Here is an 18,068-nt window from a genome sequence, read left to right on the forward strand (position 1 = left end):
TTCATCTAGTGTTTTAATAATAATTTCAATAATAACTCAATCCAGACAAAAAATTTAATACTTGGAGCTGCTGAATACAATGAGTTCTAAATTTCTCTTCAAAGAATCAGTATGTCAGTATGCTCAGTTCTTTGCGCTCTACTTTAAAGTCTAGCTTCCTCATTCTCCTCGCCCCTAGTTTCAGTAAACAACCTTTTCCACCAGTTCTAATCAGTAGTTCACATCTATTCCCCTGGCCACCTGCTCCATCCTGAGTCACCCCTGGTCACCAGGTCTGACGTGAATCATCCTGAGTCACCTGTTCTGTAACCACCCTTCCTGCCAAATTACTCACCCCGCCACTTGGGCTCGTACCCCTGCTCTTTAAAATAGCCAATTGCAATTAGCTTAGACTGTACGGTCCAACCCTAGCCAACGGGAAAGACACAGCAGTAGGGGCTACCTGCATCAGGAATAAGAATCCCTTCCCCTCCCCTGTTCAGGTGTGCTCTTGCCATTGCTTCATCCACAAGTCGCACCATTCTACAGAAGTAAAATTGCCTTGCTAAGAAAATTCTTTGAGCACTAGTTCTTCTTTTTGGCACCGAAGAAAAAGCACGTGTTTCTAACACAGACTTACTGTCAAAGGAAATTAAGAAAAAGCATTACACTTATTCATACATGTGCATACATGTACATATACACATTGAAGAAAAGTATGATAGGGTGAGCAAAAAAAAAAAAAAAAAAAAAACCCTCAAGCAAAACAATGGGGTAATTCGGTGAGAGAAGTGGAATGAAAATCAAACTCAAAGAGGAAAAGAAATGAGTAAAATTTCCCATGGTTGAAGAGATTTATTTTAAATGAAGATGGTGGATATTAAATCACTACCGTATTTACATACCATTGCATAAATCTCAGAGTGACTTAATATTTTTATTTATAAATATCAGTATTTTCAACAAGCCAGACGTTACAAACTTGGCAACTACTTAAACTTAGGATGAAACAAAAATTAGATAACAATTTCATTCTTTTAACAGCCAAAAAGGGGTCTAAAAAAAGGTTTGATCTCTGAAAAATTAAACCATCTAAGGGTCCTTCCTAAAACTCAAGTCAAGCCCAGGTAGCTTCAGTGGCAAGCAACGAGACCACTAGTTCAAAGACCCTCTTCTTTTCCTAACCAACTTCAACCTTCCCTCCTGTGCCGCTTACTCCCGCGCCCAGCAGCCGCCCACTTCTGGTTCTCTAGCAGTCCCTTCTACCCTTCTCTCCTCCTCCGCCACTTCCCTCCCCATTCCCCTACTTCCGCTCGTCCAAGTCCTCCGGCGCATGCGCGTTTCGCCTCCCTGCCAGCCGCCGCTGCTGTGTCATGACTGAGCGGAAGTCCCAGCCACAACGGGAAAAGGCATACTTTAGGTGGGAGGCGCTTCTCACAGCTTTCTCCCCTTCCTCCCATAACCTTTTTGATCTCCCACCTTAGGGGGCCTCCTACCCTGCACTCTCCCGAACACCTCGTAGTCCACGGATTTGAGTGGCCGAGCGGTAGACATGGCGGCGGCGAGCGCTCTGTTGAGGAGCCGGAGCGAGGCTCGGGGCGCAGCGACTGCGGCGGCCGCGAGAGGGAGGGGACACATGGGACCGCTTGGCGCACCCCGCGCCTGTCACCGGTCCCGGACGCTAGCGCGCCGGGGTCACGCGTCGGAAGCGGCAAATGAGACTGCGGGGCCTGGGAGCGAAGGCCGCCGGGGACGCCAGGAGGGAAGAGGCCGCTGGGCCCCAGGCATTCTAGGCCTCCTTTCCCTGCCTCTCTTCCCGGACTGGGGAGGATGCTGTCTCCACAGCGCTCCCTACCATTTAATTGATCAAGGTACTCTGTTCTCAAAGTTAGTAAATAAAAGCCGGATGCTGTGCCCAAAAAAAGTTGCTTCCCCCAGCTTTATTAAAGTGTAATTGACAAAAGTTGGGTATATTTGTGGTGTACAAGGTGATGTTTTGACATATGTATGCATTGTGAAATGATTACATCAATGAAATTAACATATCCATTGCACCATTTTTTAATGAAGAGCACATTTAAGATCTACTCTCATCAATTTTTAAGGACACAGTACATTAATCACAGTCACCATGTTAGACAACAGATCTTCAGAACTTATTATTGACACTAACTGAAACTTTGTACCCTTTGACCAATATCTCCTCATTTCCAACCCCTTTCATCCCGCATCCCAGGTCCCCTGCCCCACTCCATCCCAGCAAGATTTGCTTTTGAAATCAAGGGCCTGCTGGTTTAGTGTTTTGAGAGTTAGTAAATTATTTATGAAATGTTTAGATGACTACCAAATCCGGCGATTCTGAGCCAGCTTTTAAGATAAGGTCTGCAACATCTTGAGCTCTTCTGTAGAATCAGGAAGGAATTGAGCCTGAACTCATATTCTAAATGGATTGTGATATTTTCTGGGATAAGAAACTTTTTAAAAATATAAAGTCTTTTATGCTAGTGGAAACAGACAAAAGAAAAACACTGTAGTCGCGCCTCTGCCCGGCCGCCCCGTCTGGGAAGTGAGGAGCGCCTCTGCCCGGCGGCCCCATCTGGGAAGAAGTGAGGAGCGCCTCTGCCTGGCCGCCCCGTCTGGGAGGTCTACCACGGAGGCCAGACGCAATATGCGGGCTGGACGTGGTGGCTCACGCCTCTGGTCCCAGCACTCTGGGAGGCCGAGGCGGGTTGATCACTTGAGGCTAGGAGTTCGACACCAGCCTGGCCAACATGGCGAAACATATGAAAAATACAACAGACAAACTAACCAACCAACCCAGTGACAACAAAACAGGTCTACCCTGGAGTCATACTCTATTTTTTTCTATTTTCCTCCCTTTCTGATCCTCTATCCCACTTTCTTTTTCTTCCTCTTCCTTCTCCTTCTTCTTTGTCAAATAGAGGATTGAGTTATTATCATTGATTCATTGATCCATACAAAGTCCCTCTCTCATTTATTTTCTTTAATTCCCACCCCCCATTTCTATTCCCCATCTTCACATGTGCAACCTTCTTAATATGTTTGATATGCATCTTTTTGTTTGTATGTATCTTTAGAAAATGTTTATTTTGTGTGCAAAAAAAATTAATAAAAAAAAGAAAAACACTGTAGTCATCTTGTCTGCTGTTCATACAGTTTTTTTGTGTGTGAGTTTGTTGTTGTTGTTTTGAGACGAAGTTTCGCTCTTGTCGCCCATACTGGAGTGCAGTAGCGTGATCTCAGCTCACTGCAACCTCCACCTCCCAGGTTCAAGAGATTCTCCTGCCTCAGCCTTCCAAGTAGCTGGGATTACAGGCACGCACTACCTCACCCAGCTAATTTTTGTATTTTTAGTAGAGACGGGGTTTCACCGTGTTGTCCAGGCTAGTCTCAAACTCCTGACCTCAGGTGAGCCACCTGCCTTGGCCTTCCAAAGTGCTGGGATTACAGGTGTAAGCCACTGCACCCGACCTTTTTTTTTTTTTTTTTAATGGTCTTGATTATTCTCAGCAACATCCCAATTGCCTAGAAGTTAAGGCTGAATTTTATTTCCTGGTGAGCTATTACAAAGTTTTAATATAAAACCATCCACCACTCCAAAGGATCTGGATACAGCTATTGATAATCTGCCACCTTCTAGAATTCCAAATCTCTTTACTTGTGAGAATTTGCATTTCTCTATTTGTTGGCCTCAATACCTTTGCATATTTCTTTGCATCTGGCCACAGTTGAAATAATCCACTGCAATCTGACTCAATATACTGTGCCAATTCTATTAGAGAACACCAAAAATCATCTAAAACTTGGTTAGAATATGGTTAAATCATTTTTAAAGAAAAATATATTCTGGAAATGCTAATGCAGTTAATTTATGTAGTGAAGGTCTTGGTTTATTGCAGAGACCTCACAACTTACCTCTTCCATCTCCCAGTTCATTCCATGCAGACTCTACCATCAACATAAATTTTAAATCATTCTTCTTAATACATTCAAAATAGAACCTAAGGTCTTCAGCTTCCACTACCTGCTTATGCAAATCCTGCATTTAAACTATAGTCAAGACACTCTCGATTATTCTGCTGTCTCAATAGAGAGGTTTAAAACAAAGAACCTCTTCTCTTGGGTCTACTCTCTCTGGAATGCCTCCCCCTTCTCCAAAATCTTCCTCTATCCTGCTTAGTCACCTCTGCTAGTGGTTACCAGATTTTATCCTAGTTACTTAGTGTGCCTTCCCCAGTAGTACAGTCAGCCGTCCATATTAGCAGGTTCTGCATCCATAGATTCAACCAACCTCAAACAGAATTTTTTTTTTTTAAGTATCTTGGCCTGCACGGTGGTTCACACCTGTAATCCCAACACGTTGGGAGGCCAAGGCTGGTGAATAGCTTGAGCCCGGGAGTTAGAGACCAGCCTGGACAATACAGTGAAGCTCCCGCCTCTATAAAAAATACAAAAATTAGCTGGGTGTGGTGGCCTGTGCCTGTAGTCCCAGCTACCTGGGAGGCTGAGGTGGGAGTAGGATCACTTTTGCCCAGCGGAGATTGCAGTGAACTGAGATGGGGCCACTGCACTCCAGCCTGTGTGATAGAGCGAGACCCTGTCTCAAAAAAAAAAAAAAAAAAAAGGCATCTCTACTGAACACGTGCAGACTCTTTTTTTGTCATCATTCCCTGAACAATACAGTATAATAGCATTTACATCGCATTAGGTATTATAAATAATCTAGAGATGACTTAAAATATACAGGACAATATGTGTGTGTATGTTTCTATCAGGAACTTGAACATTCCAGGATTTTTATATCCAAGGGGAGTCCTGGAACCAATCCCCTGCAGATAACAACAGACAGCTATACCATAGCTTCTAAGTAGTCACTGACTGGGAAGGTTGACATTTTCCTTTTCTTAATCAATCTTTGACTTTTCTCCACATTTACCCAAGAGTACCCCTGCCAATTATTAGGTAGGTTTATTTGAATTTTGGAAGTGCTATAGCAACAATTGACATTTGCTTAGCTGAAAAATTTGCTGGGTCTGCCAGCAGTCTAACATTAGCAAACAGAAATTTTTGTGTACCATTTCAGCATGGATTGCCAATAATATGTGATTCTAAGTCTTTAGAAAATTTAAGTAAATGTTTGTAATATACGTTTTAAGTAATCATAGTATGAATTCAACTTTTTTTTTTCCATGTTGTAGTCTTTCCAATGTATATTTTAATAAATCACATTAGGTGGATAAACCACACATTTACCTACTGTGAGTCCCTGTTGTTACATATTCAGGCTGCTTCTCATTTTTCACTACCATAACAAAGAAAATATTTATGCATGTAGCTTCCTTCCCACATATTTTTAATTGAAGTTAGAATATCAAATCAAGGGTATAAGCATGTATTGTTCCTGATATATATTGCCAAACTGTTTTTCAAAGGGCTGTGCCAATTTAAATATATTACTACCAACACTGTTTATGATTATTTGGCTTTTTATACAAACAAATATATGCAGGTCCTTCACGTACAATGCATGATTAAATTATATGAAGCTTTGGTTTTGTAACCTGAGCAACAGCTTTGGAATAACTAGGCTTTTTGTTACTACTGGTTGAAATTAAAACCTGTTAATTCCCTTCTTTGAACGCTTTAAGACAATTTGTTTGTGATCTAGGATGATGTTTAAGGTAATACATAGAAAAGGAAAATCCTGGTTATATAATATGACTGTAAAAGATGACCAGGCACCAGAATCTGTGAAATAAGGATAGATAATACACATCTACGTATGTGTATTATCTATATATGATAATAATACGTATGATAGATAATATGAATGAAACATCATTAACTTTGTCACTGTGATAATGGCATTGTGGGTATATTCTTTAAAGGCCTTATCTGTTAGAGGCATGTACTGAAATACATAAGGGTACTATGATATAATATTTGGGGCTTGATTTAAAATCCTCAGGACAGTTTAGATAGAATAAACTTGGAAATGGTGATAGTTTTGAAGCTGGGTCTTAGGTAGATGGGGGTTCATTATACTATTCTCTAATTTTGTGTATGTTTGAAATGCTTACGTGAAGTTTAAAAATAAAATTAAAAATTGAAGAGAATATAATTTAATTCTACGAAATGCCTGACTAGTAATCCTCAAAATTGTCAAGGTCATCAGAAACAGAGAAAGCCTGAGAAGCATCAACCAGGCACCTAAGGAGACCTGATGACTAGATGCAATGTTAGTATCCTTGATGGGATCATGGGACAGAAAAAGAACATGAGGTGAAAACTGAGGACATCTGAATAAAGTGTAAACTTTAGTTAATAATGAGATATTGATATTGGTTCATTAATTGCAACAAATATACCATTTATCATTAACAATGGTAGAAAATACTATTTATTAATATTAAGATATTAATAATAGGGTAACTGTGGTGCATATGGGAACTCTATTCACAATAATTTTTTTAATCAACAACTATTCTAAAATTAAAATTTTACTTTCTGAAAGTTTATTTTAGTATCCTATTATATGTTTTCATAATAACATTTCAAAATAATTTCTCAATGTGGTGCATGAGCAGATTGACTATTTCAGTATACAGGCATATAATTTTTTTATTTTTAAATTTATGTTTTATCTCAATAGGTTTGGGGGGAACATGTGATGTTTGGTTACATGAGGAAGTTCTTTAGTGATGATTTCTGAGAGTTTGGTGCACTCATCCCTCAAGCAGCGTACACTGCACCCAATATGTAGTTGTTTATCCCTCACCCCTTCCCACCCTTTCCCCCGAGTCTCCAAAGTCCAATGTATCATTTTTATGCCTTTGTATCCTCATAGCTTAGCTTCCACTTATGAGTGAGAACATATGATATTTGGTTTTCTATTCCTGGGTTACTTCACTTAGAACGATAGTTTCCAGTTCCATCCAGGTTGCTGTGAATGCCGTTATTTCATGCCGTTTTTATGGCTGAGTAGTATTCCATGGTACATGTGCATATATATATATATATATATATATACACCACATTTTCTTTATCTACTCGTTGATTGATGGGCATTTGGGCTGGTTCCATACTTTTGCAATTGTGAATTGTGGACATATAATTTAAATTTCGAGGCAACTCCGAAGTCATGCTCAGGCAAAGATAGGACCAAACAGTTAACTTTCAAAACACTGAAGCATATCTTAACTAGCATAAAGAAGAACAAGTAGATAATCAAATATACTAAAACCTTTATTAATGAAGAGAATGTGTTACAGAAATAGTTCATTTCCAGAGGAAGAAATAATATACAATGCATAAGAACATATCTACAAGTAAGGAAAAGTAAAGGAAAATATCACTATAATTAGCATTGAGTCCTTTAGAAAACAGGAAATATGCATCTGAAGGTATTGAGTGAGAAAAAGGTAAAGTTAATATTACATAAGGAGGCAACCAATCACAGATGCCACTGCTTGGACACAACAAGGAGGCAACAAATGGCAAAATCAGATTTTGAACAAAGTATGCCCAGACTCCGAGCTATAGCACCAAGATAGGGAAGGGCAAAAAGGGCCAGCCACCAACTCAGACAAAAAGCAGGCAACACAGACCCCTCCCTTCCTAATACCCCCCAGGCGTGGACTTCAGCCGCTATCAGGTTTGCTTTACCTATGGAGGCATGGAGCCTATCCGGAGAAGAGATGCGTCCTGATTTCTTCTTAGTTCACACACACTTACTCCCGAAAAGGCTTGACTCAGATGTACCCGCAGGTCTGGGCTAGTGTGACGACAAGGGACGCAAATACGTCATGTCTTTAAAATAACTCATCTATTTCATGATGTACTTGGTGAAACAGTGGATTGGTACACACATCCATTGCAACCTCTTTCTAGCTGGACTTCCTGTTACTGTAGGGCTGGAAAGTTTAAAGCTACAACCCCTAGACATTCTTGCAATTAAGATTCCTAACGTGATAGTTTCCACCAGCAGAATTACCATTGTAGATGTGGAGGGAGGGTATGAGTGAGGCAGAGGCCATCTGCTGCTGGTTCTGTGATAAGAACAGTCGCGGAGGAGTTTAGTTATTCTGTGGCATTGTTAACTGACTGTTCACTGGCTTGTGGGGCACCAAGAGGCAGGGCACAGGACATTTGTTTTACTAATTAATATCAGAGCAAGCTTGGCAGGTCCCAGAGTGGCAGCTTTTTGGATGTGACAGTTTCCAGACCATGGCAGCTTCTGATGATGGCAGGGGATGCATTGTTTTGAATGCAGCAGCTATAGCAACAACTTCCCAATTCAGCAAATGGTTTCCTATTGCAGAATCAGTAGATCCCTTGATGGCCCAGTTCTGCAGTAAAAGTCCTTCCTAAAACTTCAGCCTCAAAGTGGACCTCTACTCTGATCTCAACATTTGAATTTCCAGGGGAGTTTACGCCCAAAGGTTTTGATTCACTATGTCAGCAATGGATTCCTGAACTGATATTCTAAAACAGCAACCCAGAGGCTTGTGATACAAAGCTCAGATTGAGAGTGAGTGACCAAGAGCCTCTTTCATTAGCCCTCCCAACAACTTCATAAGCCATTTAATGCCCAGTATTAAACAATTTCTGTTTAAACTGTCTGGAATGGATTATTTTTTCAGTAACTGAACCTTGTCTGGGGCAAAATCTTCACAATAGGAATAGAACAAAGGTTAGGCAGAATGAAAGTTCAAATATGCCCTCCCTTTCTGTCAATAGAGAAGCATTAAAATTTTCCATACTTACAAAGAGAAGAAATAAATATTGTAACAAAAAAAAACAAGCTAAGAATAGTAGTGAAACCAAGCTTAGAGCTGTTGAAAAATAAATTGCTGTTGAAAGGTTATAGAATAAATAAAGGCTTAGCCTGCATTCTGCAAATCAGTCACATCATGCTTATTTATTTTTACTATCTACTTGGTTTGCAGCTATATTATTTTATTTAGGACAAAACAATGAAAAAATAACATTAAAAAGAACACTTCTAGCGCGCTAGTTAACAAACCATAATTTCTGGTCTGTTGCTGCCACCTACCATCTATCCAAGGCAAGGCACTTCCCGTGGATAGGGTTACTCTTTCAGTCTTCACGAAGCTAGCGCCACCTAAATGTCTCTCATTTCAGTAAGACACTTCTAAAATACTTTTAGGTACATGCTAAACCCCTAACTGACAGGCTGTTTAATTGCTGTTAGGACCCTTCACTCAACAGATGACTTAAATATTAAAGTATCTTGACCATGAATTACAATTAGATATGGATGCGCCTTGGCCGGGCGCGGTGGCTCACGCTTGTAATCCCAGCACTTTGGGAGGCCGAGGCGGGCGGATCACGAGGTCAGGAGATCGAGACCACGGTGAAACCCCGTCTCTACTAAAAATACCAAAAAAAATTAGCCGGGCGTGGTGGCGGGCGCCTGTAGTCCCAGCTACTCGGAGACGCTGAGGCAGGAGAATGGCGTGAACCCGGGAGGCGGAGCTTGCAGTGAGCCGAGATTGCGCCACTGCACTCCAGCCTGGGCGACAGAGCGAGACTCCGTCTCAAAAAAAAAAAAAAAAAAAAAAAACATGGCCGGGCATGGTGGCTCACGTTTGTAATCCCAATGCTTTGGGAGGCCGAGGGGGGCGGATCACGAGGTCAGGACTTCGAGACCAGCCTGGCCAACATAGTGAAACCCCGTCTCTACTAAAACACACAAAAATTAACCGGGTGTGGTGGCGGATGCCTGTAAGCCCAGCTACTCAGGAGGCTGAGGCAGGAGAATCGCTTGAACCCGGGAGGCAGAGGTTGCAGTGAGCCAAGATCATGCCATTGTAGCCTCCAGCCTAGGCAACAAGAGCAAGACTCCGTCTCAAAAATTTGTCTGGTAAATGTTAGTTGAACTCTTACTATATGAGACATTATGTTGACAGCATATGCATCTACTACATCCTTTAAAATTAGCTTTTCATAAAGACTATGTGTCTCAGAGATCTCTTATTAAGTAAATAAGATGGTTTTTACTTGGACATAGGAAGCTTTTTGCAGTTTAAAAATATTTCACCTAGAATTATTTACTTTTCATCCTTACTCATAAAATCTGATATTTGTCTGGGAACGGTGGTTCACACCTGTAATCTCAGTGCTTTGGGAGACCAAGGTGGGAGGATCACTTGAGGCCGGCCTGGGCAGCCCATCTCTACAAATAAAATAATAATAATAATTTTAAAAATTAAAAATATTAAATCTTATCTTTAAAAGGTTGATAATAATGATGAATGCAGTACAGTGTCAATAATTCAGCACTTAAAAACATTTTGCTGATTGACTATATGTGATTTCCTTTTGAGTCCATGAATAGTATATTAACTTATATTTGCAGTGGCATTTTATGATTATTATGACACTTTTACATACCATCTCCCATTTTATATTTACAGGTACAGAACTAAGTAGGAAAGGCACTATACTTTAAAGACAAAGAAATAGTCTTAGAACATTTAAGGGATTGAACCCCATCTAGAATCCGGCCTTTTGCGGAAAAATTCAGTGTTCTTTCCACTCTGCCACACTGCCTTCAACAGTCTTTCATTCACTCATTCAACAGATGTTTACTGAATACCTAGTATGTGCCATGTGTAGGTGCTGGGGAGAAGGTGATGTTTAATTTAGTAATGGGGGCCAGGCACAATGGCTCATGCCTGTAATCCCAGCACTTTGGGGGCCTGAGGCAGGAGGATTGCTTGAGCCCAGGAGTTAGAGACCAGCCTGGGCAACATGGCAAAACCCTTCTCTACAAAAAATACAAAAATTAGCCAGACATAGTGGTTTGGCTGTAGTCCCAGCTACTCGAGAGGCTGCACCTGTATTCCCAGCTACTCGGGAGGGTGAGGTGGGAGAATCACTTGAGCCAGGGAGATAAGCCATGATCATGCCACTGTACTCCAGCCTGGTCAACAGAATAAGACCCTGCCTCAAAGATAAATAAATAAATAAATTTTAAAAATTTAGAGGTGGGGGTAGATTAGGGCTTAGAGACGTGGTCTGGGAAGATCTGTGGGGAACTGATCGCTGAAGAATGGGTAAGAAGAAACCAAGAAGAAAGGTGGGAGAATTTAATCCATGCAGAGGGAATAGCATATAGAAAGCTCGAGTTTCCCATGCAGGAGAAACTGAAAGAAGCCCAGTGTGGCTGCTGCATTATAAAATATGAGACAGTGGCATTAAATACAGCTTTCAGTCAAGGCAAGGAGAAAGGTCATGCCAGGCTGTGGAAGCCATGGTGGAGTCTGGTTCCTGTTCCGAGTACAGTGGGAAACTGGGGAATAGTGCTCAGGCTCTATGTCCCATGCTGCAAATCAGAAGTTTTCCTGGGGGGAAATTTCCTGAATTGTTTTCAACAAAATAGTATTCAAAAAACACCTGAATATTTCCCCAAAAATATCTTCCAGAGACCACTAGATAGTTTGCTAACAATTGTGTAGGCTTGGAAGGGAATACCTGAATTATACCCATGCCTCAACTTGTAACACAATGTTACACTGTGGACACAGTTATCCTCTAAGACCTGACTAGACCCCACTTTTTGTGCAATCCCCTATCAGCCTTTTTTGTCTAGTTGCAGATTATGTTCACTTGGGGAACTTGGGGAGTGTTCTTCCCATCTCCAGAAATTTTAATGTAATTAATATGGTGTTGGGCCAGCCATCAGCAGTTATTAAAAAGCTTCTCAGGTAGTTCTACTGTTTAGCCAGGGTTGAGAATTGCTGATCTGAGGGATTGTGATAAATGACTTTTATGTAATACTTTCTCATTGTCGAAGTGATTTTTGTCAAGTGTAGAATACTCAGACTAAAATAAGACTAAAACAGTAGCCTGTAAGGTAACTGTTTATTTGGTGTATCACTCAGGCTCCAGAGTCCTGTATCTAGCAGTTTGGTAAAATCTAACTAAATCAAAAATATCTACTTGACAAAACTTGGAAAAGTTCTTTACAAAGGTGACAAAAGGACTTGAGCTACATGACTAAGCTTGCCCTTTTATGGTTATCCATTTTACTACACATCAATTTTAAAATAAATATATAATACACTATAATACCAAAGGTACATAGTGGGAGGCTCCGATAATTTCCACTTCTTCCTCATGAAGGAATTTATGAACAGTTAGTCATTATAATCAAAGGAATACTTTCTTTTCTCATCCTATCTTGATTCTGTTCTCCAAGACTACTGATCGTCATCCATGAATCAATGTACTCTTGTCCCACACCAGACAGCATCAGTATATATCTCGCATCAGAATCCTAATTCTACATGCCAGATGTTAAGTATGAAGTCTCTACCACCAACAGAGGTGGTACCCACACTTACAGTCTGGAAAATACTGGCTGCCTGCTTTCTTGTTCAACCTGGGGCTGGCTTTGGTCTGTTTAGCTTAGCCTTGTAGCACTCTCTCTAACCTGCAGGCTCTGACTGGCATCTGTATTCAGTGTAGCTGCAGGCATTTCCTCTGCCTGCTGCATGGCCTGGCCAGCTAGGGCAAAGGGTGGGGAATGGGTTTATTCTGCTCTATTTGGCTACAGAGCAACATCAAGCTGCCTATGAATCACTCATGGTACTCCCCGTGAGATACCATTAAAGATCCTCTGATATTTAATGCTCAGAACACTATTCTCTAATATTTCCTATTCACTTTCTTGAGCTCTATATTTTGAAATAAATAAATCATATTTCATAGTCATAAACATGTTAGAAGAATAGGACAAAAATCAATGGCGCATTTTACAGATGAGAAAACTGGGCCACAGAAGTTAAATCAGAGTAATAACTAAGCCATAACACTATTTAGTGTTTAGAATGAGGATGAGTAAAAGCATAATACCCATTGCATGGATCTATGTGTAATTTAAAACAGTAATCTTGAGTAAAAATGTAAATAACAAAGTTAGGAAACAAACGACAAACTGGAAGAAAACATTTCCAGCATGCAAAACTGAAAGGAATTAAGATCAAGGTTAAGATGTTAGGAACATCTTAAAAGCATTGTCCTAATAGCAAAATGGACAGATAACTCATAAAAACCGAAATGCAAATGATCAATAAATATCTGAAATAATGTTTATGAATGAATGTGAAATAAAACAATGATGTGGTGGACATGTGTTGCTTTTATCTATGCATTATTCCTTCTCCCCAACTTTTGATAGAAAACTTCTTTCTCCCACACTCCAACATGTGGTTGTGGGAGAGCTGATGATATTTGTAATATACATTTTTTCTTCTGCTGGCACAGTATCCACTCTTTTTTTGTCTTTTACAAACCCTCTTGCTCCTCTATTAGTTCTTGTGATTTTAGGGGAGCTAATGCCTTCCCTTACCCTTGCGCAGGGGTGGCATATAACCCAATCCTAACTCATCGGATTTTTTTATCCTTCTGCTACAATGAGTGGTAGGGATGGACACAATTTGGAAGTCAGGCCAAACAAAGTCTTCCTTCCTCAGAACCTTTGTTGGACCCATTAGAAATGAGGTATTCCTTTTGAGACCCATGAGACTGCTGAATCATTTAACCCTGGAGCTATCAGGAATCATTTTGCCAACAGGCAGAGAGAAAGCCTGCCTCAGAATGAAGCCATCAAAGAGAAGAGCAGGGCAAAAGATAAAAAGCAAGTCCTGATAATATTGTTTGAGCCCCTGTTCCTGAAAGAAGAACTCTCAACTAGACTTTTCAGTTGCATGAGCCAATATATTCCTTTTTTTGGGGGGGTGCAGTTAAGCCAGCTTAAAATGGGTTTCTATCATGGCCCTTAAATAAGCTCTGATTAATGTAGGATTAAATCAGAGACAACAAAGATGTCTCGTTCCTCTAGACCTCCTTAGCTAAGATGATATAAGCCTAGACCTGCTTGCAACCATGTCTCCTTCCTTAGAAAAAAGTGTCTGCAATAGAAGAGGAATGAGGGATAGCGCTTTCTGTGACATCATTTGAGTTCTTGAATCAATCAACCCTGAGGCCAGCACCCAGATGCGTGAGGCAATGAATCTCATTATTTGCTTAAGCTGCTCTCTAACAAGTCTCTCTCATTGTAACAATGTCATCAGCTCATTGTATAGAGTTTCAAAACAATTATATCTTATTTGTATTTGTCCTAATATAAATGAGATATCAATTTTCCTAACATGAAAAATAGTAATACCCAGTGTTATTGATGATATGCTAAAACAGACTCTCACACACTGCTGGCGTTTGGGTACAAACATTTTGTAAAGCAATTTGACTATAGACCTCAAAAGCCTTAAAAATTATATACATTTGAGGGAAGGTTGAATAGGTGCGGCACAGGGGATTTTTTGGGCAGGGGAACTAGTCTGTATGATACTATAATGGTGAATACACGACATTACACATAGTCAAAACCCATAGAGCTGTAATACAAAGAGCGAACCCTAATGTAAACTGTGGAATTTAGTTAATAATGTGTCAATATCCATTAATCTATTGTAACTACAAATGTATCACACTAATCCAAAATGTTAATAATAAGTGAAAATATGTTGGAGGGGGATGTATATGAGAGCCCTCTGTACTTTCTGCTTTATTTTTCTGTTAAGCTACAACTGCTCTAAGCATAAAACACACTAATTTAAAAAAAAGGAGAAAGAGAAAGAGAGGAAAGAAAGAAAGAAGGAAGGAAAGATAGATTACAAACACTTTACCTGGCAGTTCTTTTTTTTTTTTTTTGAGACAGAGTCTCCCTCTCTAACCCAAGCTGGAGTGCAATGGTGCAATCTCGGCTCACTGCAAACTCTGCCTCCCAGGTTCAAGCGATTCTACTGCCTCAGCCTCCTGAGTAGCTGGAATTGGATTACAGGCGCGCTCCACCATACCCGGCTAATTTTGGTATTTTTAGTAGAGATGGGGATTCACCATGTTGGTCAGGCTGCTCTCAAACTCCTGACCTCGTGATCCGCCCGCCTGGGCCTCCCAAGGTGCTGGGATTACAGGCGTGAGCCACCGTGCCCAGCCCCTGGCAGTTCTTAAGTTATAAATCTCTCCCAAGGGGAAGAAAATAGGCAAGAATGCAAAGATATAAATAAAACAACTGTCATGAAGTTGTTTATTACAGTAAAAAAAAAGAATTGGAAGTACTCAAATATCCATCAACTTAAATTAAATAAATGATGATTCATGTGCAGTCTTGGAGGATGATAATATTGATCAAGTGTTCTTCCCTATAGGCCAGGACTGAGCTTCAGGGGTTCAGATGCAGCTCTCTCACAGGCCTATTAATGGATTCTATGGAGGCTCCGTGGGGTCCTCCGACCACATAGCTCCCTGTTGTGGTGAGCACTATGGGGGCAACTAGTGGTACTTCCCTCTGCTGCTAACTGCTGGCATTCCCTTGTCCTGGCAGGCCACCCTCTTTGGTGGATTATTTCCAAGAAGGCTTAGCCCAAGTACCTTGAATTCCTTAAAAACCTTCAAGAGTCTCCTAGGACCTACAAAGTCCACATTTCTTGGCATGATAGTCAAGACATTTTATTAAGTGCTTGAGTTGACTGTTCCACCCTCATTTCCCATTCACAGAAGACTAGTTTTTTGAAAATATCAGGTACTTTCCTCTACCATTATTCAAAAAATAGAAAATGGTTCCCTGTGAATGGGCTGAGGCATGAATGGTCAATTCAAACTAGTCTTAAGTATCTTAAATACTATTCCTGACATGGACCAAATAGGAAACGAGTTAAAATGTGGCATGATTTTGTACAATTGGTGGAGTATTAAAAAAGGAGGATCTAGGGTGGGTGTGGTGACTCGTCCCTATAATCCCAGAACTTTAGGAAACCAAGGCAGGATGATCTCTCCAGCCCAGGAGTTCAAGGCCAGCCTGGGCAACAGACGGAGACGATATCTCTAAAAAAAATTTTTTTTTTAATTAGCCAGGTGTGGTGGGACAAAGCTGTGGTCCCAGCTACTTGCAAGGCCGAGATTAGAGGATCACTTGGGCCGCAGAGGTTGAGGCTTCAGTGAGCTGTGATCATGCCACTGCACTTCAGCCTAGGCAACAGAGCAAGACTTTGTCTCAAAAAAAAAAAAAAAAAAGGAAGTATATATTTTAACGTAAAACTAGGAACATTCTTTGACTGGCATAGAAGTTCTAACAGTGACCCTACAAAGTGGAAAGCAAAGAGTAGTTTTTGGCTATACAGTGAACTAAATCTGGAAAGTCATAACATGTAAATGTTCATTTATTATTTTTTACAATTTTGGAATAAATTCACAGACAAACTACAGAAGACTAAATTGTGATTACAGAAAAGAGTATATGATACACCTGGAAGACTTAAAGTTGCATTTAACAGAAGTAAAAGAGAAGAACAGGGAAATGCAAATTAAAACCACAAGGAGATACCACCTCACACCTGTTAGAATGGCTGTGATGAAAAAGATAAACAATAGCGTTGGAGAGGGTGTAGAGAAAAGGGAACACTGCGCATTGTCGGTGGGAGTGTACGTTAGTATAACCATTATGGAAAACTGTATGTAGGTTTCTCAAGCAATTAAAAATAGAACTGCCACACGATCCAGCAATTCCTGGATACACATCCTAAGGATATAAAATCAGTATGTTGAAGAGATATCTGCATTCGCATGTTCACTGCAACATTTTCACAGTAGTCAAGATATGGAGCTAAAAAAAATAAATAAAAGATATGGACCTGAGTGTCCATCAGTGGATGAATGGATAAAAAAAAATTGCTTTATAAACATAATGGAACAGTGTTAACAAAGAAGGAAATCCTGTGATTCGTGACAAAATGGATGAATCTGAGGACGTAGTGTTATGCAAAATAAGCCAGGCACAGAAAGACAAACATCGCATGATCTCACCCATATGTGGAATCTAAAAACACTGATCTCATAGAAGCAGAGAGTAGAATGGTGGGGACCAGGGTCTGGGGGTGGGAGTGGAGACTGGGGAGATGCTGGTCAAAGGACAAGAAATTTTAGCTAGACAGAAGAAATGAGTTCAAAGTTCTACGGTATAGCATGGTGACTATAGTTAATAACAACGTGTTGTATACTTGGAAAATTGCTAAGAGAGTAGATTCTAAGTGTTCTCACCACACAAGAGCAAGTATTTGAGGTAATGCATACGTTAATTAGCTTGATTTGGCCATTCTGCAACATATACATATTACAAAAAATATTGTACACCATAAATGTATACAATTTTTATTTGCCAGTTAAAAAATAAACAAGAAATAGTTAAAAAAAAAAAAAAAAAAGGAACAACAGGTGAAGGGAACCATCCAAGCACAAACATCCTCAACTCTTGGTTGATGGAACACCACATAGAGGTTCTAAGATATTGTCTGCAATCAGCTGAGCACAGTGGCTCATACCTATAATCCCAGTGCTTTGGGAGGCTGAGACGGGAGGATCTGTTGAGCTCAGGAGTTTGAGACCAAGGCTGGGCAACATAGCAAGACCTCATCTCTACAAAAATTTAAAAAATTAACCTGGTGTATTGGTGCATGCCTGTAGTTCCAGCTACTCAGAAGCCTGAGGCAGAAGAATCACTTGAGCCCAGGAGATTGAGGCTGCAGTGAGCTATGATAACATCACTGCACTCCAGCCTGGTGACAGAGTGAGACCCTGTCTTTAAAAAAAAAAAAAAAGGGACATTGTCTGAAATCAGAGAGAACCAGCACAGTAGCAGAGGTTAGTGACCAAATTATGTTGGGAGAAGGGAGGCAGGACAAGCAAGCTAAATTTGCATCCATCTTGGTATCTAAATCAAGTAACAACATATTTGGAGATATCAAGCTAATCACAAAAAGAACTAAAAGCAGAAATTGTTCAAAGAAGTTGCCTCGGGAGAACAAGTTAAAGGACACTACAAGAAAGCAATCAGTCAAATCTAGAATATAGTACATTCCATGGGACAACTGCCCTCGTTTCTCTAATGAATCAATGCCAGGGAGAGGAAATGAGTTATAGAAAAAAGGATAGTCTTATGTAGAAAAGAATACTATGTAGAAAAGATCTAGACATATTGACAT

At 40.3% G+C, this 18,068-nt stretch overlaps 1 protein-coding gene across 11 annotated transcripts in view; it reads right to left on the bottom strand.

Moving 5' to 3' along the window:
• Positions 1 to 18,068, bottom strand: part of ACYP2 (acylphosphatase 2) — a 330,224-nt gene that overhangs the window by 192,675 nt on the left and 119,481 nt on the right. For 6 of the 11 annotated variants that reach the window (XM_055240451.2, XM_055240446.2, XM_055240447.2 and 3 more), the window contains exon 1: positions 1,476 to 3,118. The exons of 2 other annotated variants lie outside the window; for them this stretch is intronic. In XM_055240451.2, the coding sequence (XP_055096426.1) occupies positions 1,476 to 1,617 (142 nt within the window). In that variant the 5' untranslated portion in view covers positions 1,618 to 3,118. Of the gene's footprint in view, positions 1 to 1,458; positions 3,119 to 18,068 lie in introns of those variants that run through there. 3 more of the 11 variants (XM_063618045.1, XM_063618042.1, XM_063618041.1) reach the window with 1 other exon arrangement.

Source organism: Symphalangus syndactylus, chromosome 14 (genome assembly GCF_028878055.3).
Source record: "Symphalangus syndactylus isolate Jambi chromosome 14, NHGRI_mSymSyn1-v2.1_pri, whole genome shotgun sequence".
In the NCBI taxonomy this organism is placed as follows: domain Eukaryota; kingdom Metazoa; phylum Chordata; class Mammalia; order Primates; family Hylobatidae; genus Symphalangus; species Symphalangus syndactylus.